This window comes from Gastrolobium bilobum, unplaced genomic scaffold (genome assembly GCF_033153095.1).
Source record: "Gastrolobium bilobum isolate Gb01-03AN ecotype WA unplaced genomic scaffold, APGP_CSIRO_Gbil_v1 utg50089, whole genome shotgun sequence".
Classification (NCBI taxonomy): Eukaryota; Viridiplantae; Streptophyta; class Magnoliopsida; order Fabales; family Fabaceae; genus Gastrolobium; species Gastrolobium bilobum.
The window spans coordinates 1-7,122 of record NW_026895933.1 but is presented as its reverse complement, the minus strand read 5'-3'; the positions used below and the strand labels follow the sequence as shown (position 1 = coordinate 7,122).

General features: G+C 29.6%; 1 protein-coding gene across 1 annotated transcript; it reads left to right on the top strand.

The window, feature by feature from the left end:
- Window positions 1-3,087: 3,087 nt before the first annotated feature.
- On the top strand, window positions 3,088-3,600 carry LOC133296858 (uncharacterized protein At5g01610-like). The gene has a single exon (XM_061495907.1). It carries the CDS (start codon window positions 3,088-3,090, stop codon window positions 3,598-3,600), a length of 513 nt encoding a protein of 170 aa, XP_061351891.1.
- The last annotated feature ends 3,522 nt before the right edge of the window (window positions 3,601-7,122 follow it).

Genomic DNA, 7,122 nt, shown 5'->3' with positions numbered 1-7,122 from the left:
TTTGTGGAGGGCGTGCGTGTAAGGGTCTCTAATCGACATAAGATACGTAAAGTGGATTTGTAATAGTAAATAAGATTCTTATGGTAATAATATGGTACCTTTTTAACAGGTTATGATATATATATATATATATATATCTTGTATACTTCTTGATTAAAGACAATGGTCATCGAATTAACTAATTCAGATGTAAAGTATGTTAAAAATTTGATTTACCTTTATTTTAATGATTTAATCTGACATATGAACTAAAATAATTTAATTTTAAAATTTGTTTAATCACTACAAATAATACACTTTTTGTGATGACAAAAATCACCTTTAAAAGATATAAAAATCGCCACTAAGGTATTTATGTGACAATTTTTTTCTTCGTCGACATTCGTCACTAATACTCTGGAAAGCACGGACACGAAAATTTTATAAATTTTGCGTGTCGAAGATGTATCCGACACGGACACGCTCCGGCACGCTCGGACATGCGATCAACATTTGGGGACACGCGGTCAACTCTCTGACACGTTTTTCTGACACGAATTCAACTTTTTTGGACATGCTGTCAAGGTTCGGACACATTTTTTTTTAATCTTAATTTTATTTTATTAACTAAATATAAATAAATAATTTATAAATTAATTTTTTTCTTTTATGAAATTTGACATGAAAAATTAACAAAGTACGAAAAATTATTTTTATTTATATTTATGTTATGAAATGTAAATATTTGATTGATTATATGACTTATTATATACTCTTATATGTATTAAATATAAATTATATTATATATATTAAAATTTTATTTACTATCAAAACGTGTCCCAACGTGTCGAAATATGATATTTTTTAGAATTAACGTGTCGGCGTGTCGTGTCCCGTGTTTCGTGTCAGTGTCCGTGCATCATAGCTAATACTGACATCATGATTAAATCAGTGACGATATTTCAAGATGACACTAAAAGAAATGTTTATTGAGACGAAAAAAATCATCACAAATTTTTGTCCCTGATACTTTTTTTATAATAGTAGTAACAAATTTTTCACTAATAATGATATTAAGTATTTGTGAATAATTTTAGACATAAATGCTACAAATTATTAATGATGAATTATTTGTCACTAGTAACAAAATAATGATTGATAAGTTTTATTGTTGTCAATATTATGACATGATATTAATCAGAAGTTAAAATTTTGTTACTATTTTTTTTTTACGTCTTTAAAGTTTTATATCAGTGATGATCTTATTGTGTAAAAATAATTTATTGATTAAAAATTTATATCAGTGACGAATTATTTGTGATAGATATATATTTGTCACTATTAATGAAATTATGGTGAAAATTTATCATTTTGTCACAATTAAAAATAATAATAGTAACAAAATAAACTTTCTGAACACATTGCGGATGGAATTTCATGTTTCAACAACTTCTACACTTATGCATGCCCATGATGAGAGAAAACAATCTTCAATAGAAAAATCAAATCTGATAGATTAAAATGTACGTAATAGGAGTTACGTAGGGACTAATTTTATACACAATTTATATCATTTTAAAAGACTATTTTCAAATTGATAATTATATAACATAACATATTCAGTAAGTTGCAAGTAAACAAATAACCTCAACTGTTAATGTAATTTTGTTACAAGTTCAACCATTAAAAATACAAAATGCATTTGTGGTCCCCAATTTTTATTGTCCAAACTTAAATTTCTCCGCCAAATAAATAATAAAACATGTGATCGGAGCTAAAATTCTGTTACAAAAACTCAAATTTTACACGTGTCGGATATAAGGTAACACAACAGTAAAACATAACAGTGTCACCGAATAAATAATCGTTTATCTTGTCAAATTTTTTATTATGGATATAAATGAATTTTTTTGTCATATTTATGAATGGAACAAAGAAAAATTTATTATAAATATTTCTTTTTTTTCTTTTTTGTGATGTAAAAAATATTTTGTAATCTATTTTAATATATAAAAAATTTAAATATTCATTTTGTCTCTTGACTTAATATTTTTTTTGAAACATTCAAATATTTTGTTATAATTATATAATGAATAATTCATTAAAATAAAGAATATAAGTAAAATAAACGTTCAATAAAGAATGTAAAAGTTTTAAAACTCCCATCGCTGCAATTCGATTCCTTCCAATATATATAACACATGTTATCATGTTATTTTTTTACTTGCTTTTTTTTCTCTCATAATATTTATGATGTCCTTAAATTTTCTTTCATAATATTTATGATGTCATAACTATCGAGTTATAATGGAACCTACTTTTGGTTGTATAATATTAGGATGCAATTTTCAATCCCTTTGATATCCAATCCAGATGTCATTACAATTTACAATCCAATGCTTATCCTACAATTAACTGTATAATTTAATGATAATTTTTTTTAAGAAAATTAAATATTTATATTGTATCTTTCTATCTTTTGAGAGCTATTCACTATATTTTAATAGTTTAAAGTTTGAATACATTAATTACACCATAATTAAGATTTATGAGAGGATAAATCTTTTCCCATCATGGGAAAATGAGTGTATCCTTTTATACTAGGGGTGTGATTGGACCTTTGACTATGTTTTTATTAAATGATTGGATCTTTGACTATGTTTTTATTATGGAAAACATGTGTGTCATTTTAAAGGACACAAACGTAGGTTCTTTTAAGAAAAAGATAAAGACAAAAGATGCGATCCACGTCTTTATTTTTTTTAATGGAATCCACACCTCTTTGTGTCTATCTCTTTCTTAAAATGACTTAAGTTTGTGTCCTTTAAAAGGACACACACTTTTCTCATAATAAAAACATGATCAAAGGTCAAATCACACCCTTAGTTGAAAATTCAAAATTATTAATTACATCATAATTGAGATTTATGAGAGGTTGGATGTTGAACAATAAGAACGTTACTCTTAGCCTTTAAATAAACCAAAACCAAAGAATTATTACATTAACTTTTCTCTCTGCAGGCTCAATTGAAAATTTGAAATCTTGGTCTTGGATAAAGACCACCAATCTTGGTTTGCACACACAAGAGCTTCAGCTTACCAAAAATCATGGATATCAATTTTCAAGCAAAACCCGTCTCCCCAATACCTCTCTTTGTTGTTTCTCTGTTGATCTTTTTCTTAATGCCTTCAACCTCTGCCCAAAACACCACTGCATACGATGTCCTTCAACAGTACAACTTCCCAATTGGGATTCTTCCCAAAGACGCGGTTGGCTACAAATTGGACAACTCCACCGGCAAATTCGAAGTGTACCTAAATAATACTTGCTCATTTAAAATTCAATCTCACAAGCTGAAGTATAAGTCCACCATATCGGGTGACATCACGGAGGACAAGATCTCCAACTTAGATGGAGTTCAAACGAAGGTGCTTTTTCTATGGGTAAAAATTAGGTCAGTCACTCGCCAAGACAACGAGCTCCAATTCTCAGTTGGAGTTGCTTCTGCACATTTTCCTGTCAGTAATTTCAATGAAAGCCCGACTTGTTATAGTGATTTTGACAATGTCAAAGGGATTGGGAATCATGTGAACAAGTCCCCTAATTTTATTCTATCTTAATTTGTGGAGGGCGTGCGTATAAGGGTCTCTAATCGACATAAGATACGTAAAGTGGATTTGTAATAGTAAATAAGATTCTTATAGTAATAATATGGTACCTTTTCAACAGGTTATGATATATATATATATATATATATATATATATATATATATATATATATATCTTTTATACTTATTGGTTAAAGACAATGGTCAACGAATTAACTAATTCTAACATCATGATTAATCTGACATTGGTTAAAAATTTAATTTACCTTTATTTTAATGATTTAATCTGACATATGAACTAAAATAATTTATTTTAAAATTTTTTAATCACTACAAAAAATACACTTTTTGTGATGACAAAAATCACCATCAAAAGATATAAAAATCGCTACTAAGGTATTTATGTGACAATTTTCTTCTTCGTCGACATTCGTCACTAATACTCTGCAAAGCATGGACGCAAAAATTTTATAAATTTTGCGTGTCGTACACGTATCCGGACTTGCTCCGACACGCTCGGACGGACACGCGGATAGTGTAATTCAGTAACTATGATAGTTTCTGTTTTTTTTTAATTACCCAAGTCATTTTAATTACAGTCTTTCTATTATCATGTAATTCAGCTATGAGTATAAGTACCCCGTGGAACGAGGTAATAGATAAGTAATATTCAGAAATATATATCTCTCTCTCTTCTCTCTTTCTCTCTTACGTTCTTGCTCGTCTTTCCCCACTATTTCCCAACTTTCAATATTAGCTCCTATGGAAGGTTAACAATTTTACCAAATTTGAATGTAATTAACCATTGTTTAATTTTAAAATTATCCTTAGTATCCAAGCATTGCCGACGATGGGTCGTATAAAACTTTACTAAAATTTTGAAATTATTAAGATTTAATCTCGTAAAATGCGATTATCCTTATTTAGCGATAACCATTTCACTAATAAACACATTCAATATTTTTAATGAGAATTTTCATTAGCTTTGTTGAATGTAAAAATTCATTGTTTAATTTAAAAAATTATCTTTAATAACTTAGTATTGTTGACGCCGGGTTGTACAATACTTTATTAAAATTTTGAAATTATTAAGGCTCCATAAAATTCAATCATGCTTATCCGTGGGAGAATCACATGATTATTTTATTGATAGGCCCACAATGCGCCTAGAGGTTAAATTAATTTCTTAATTTAAATTTCCTCTCATGATTATTTAGGTCCAATCATATTTATCTGATGGGGCTTCACATGATTATTTTACTAATGGTCCTATGGTGCGCTTCGAGGTTAAATTAATTTTTTAATTTAAATCTCCTCCCATTCAACATAAGCAATTTTTTCAATTTTCAAGAATTGTTTAATATAGAGTAACCTTTGTTTTATTTCAAAAACTATGCAAGCACGCGCGCTGAGAAACATGCATCACTTAGCTTGTCGAAATTTTGAAATCATTAAGGTTCTAAAATCCGGTCATAATAGGCAGTGTGTGCTTCATACAACCATGATACATGATTATGATATACAGCGTGAGTTTAACACATGACCATTTTAGAATACTCACAAATTACTTGCAAAATAAATTGTTCTTTTAAGAAATTTTATTAATTATTTTTCTAGATTTAAATCATCAAATAACTGACCTAATTATTAATCTAGATTTCAACAATCATAGTAATTATTATTTATGAGGATAATTTGAAATCAAATAATTATCATAACGATCATTAAATTATTAAATTCATTATGCACATATTTCAAAAATTTGAATTAATGCCATAATGACCGTTAATTCAGCCTACAAATGTAATAACTATAACATTTAAATTTCAAAATATGAATTAATTACTATAATGACTTTTAATATAGTCGTACAAGCATAACAGTCATTATGCTCATGTAATTAGCAGACAAAAAGTTAATATATTATTATTTAAATAAAAAATTACGAAAACATAGTAGATTGAAACCAATTTACGAATCTATAGCTGTTAGTCGCGCCATATGTAGTCGCAACTCATGTACAAGGATGCGCCCCACACAGGCGCAACCTACGCAAAGTCACGCCCCACACAAGTGCGACTTTGCACCATTAACACGCTCACACGTGACACAAAAGTCAATATTTTTACCGTAAAATTTCGAAAAGTCGTAACTTTTTACCCGGGTATTCGAATAAAGTGATTTTTTTATTCCATATAAATTTTCGAGATCTACGCAATGACATCTCATTGTACGGGATTTGGACAAAAAAAATTCCAATTTTTTTTCGAATTTCAGATATTTTACAGTAAAACTTCGAAAAACCATAACTTTTAACTCGGGTGTCCGAATCGTGTGCTTTTTTTATTCCATATAACCAAAAAAATTTATGTGGAAAGATTGAGATCATTTAATCGATTACATGGACTATTACTCAGGTGTCCGAAATATGTAGTTTTTTAAAAAAGATTTTCAAAAAAATGATAATATAATATAATGTGGTCCGATTTTTTAGGAAATTAATTTGACCAAATCCTCTTTTCGGATTTGCCATGCATAGCTCTTAAAAAGTTATGTTGAATAAAAAAAGAACTTAATTCGCACATCTGAATTAAAAGTTATGACTTTTTGAAGTTTTATGAAATAATATCATAAATTCAAAAAAAATTAGAAATTCTTTTTGTTTGAATCCCCTACAATAAAATATCCGTACTTTAGTTACTGTCATCATTTTCTTTCGGTGTATGGGAAATATAGTTCTCCAAAGAAAGCACTAAAAATATTTTTTCTCAATTGAGCGATGAGTGAGAGAGAGAAAGGTGATCATGGGAAGAATCCTGGCAAATCAAGTGAAGAACTTGACATTCTTCAAAGAAGTAATAAGAGGAATAAAGGTGAGGGAGATCAGTTTTCAAATGATGTATCTATGATACCTAGACATGAAGGTTGGATGGAAGATGAGAATGGCCAACGTTCAACCTGGAGGGAAATTCTGATGCGTCATAATGGAGAAGATGATGAATGGGAAGGAGAGGCGTCTGCCGAGGAAGACTTAGATGGGGAGGAACCTGCTGAGGAAGAGGATGTCAACCATGGAGGAATTAAGATGTGGGAGGAAGATGATGGGCGTACTTATTTTAGTTGCACCAAAAGAGCAAGGAAGAGAATGAGGAAACCTTGGGAGAAAGCTCTGATTGTTAAACTCCTTGGGAAGAAAATTGGGGTGGAGTTTATGAAGAAAAAAATAAATGTCTTATGGGCTAGAAAAGGCAAAATCAATGTCACTGATATTGGTAATGACTTTTTCGTAGTCCAGTTTAGTGAGAAGGATGATCTCAATTTTGCGTTGAACGGTGGTCCATGGATTGTTTTGGGTCATTATTTATCGTTGAGGAAGTGGGAACCAACTTTCAGACCTAATAGTGCTGGAATTGCTAAGATTGCTGCTTGGATTCGTCTACCGGATATTCCCATTGAATTCTATGATGAAGCTTTTTTAGAAGGATTGGAAACTGGTTAGGCAAGATGATCAAGGTAGACAGCAATACAAATGCT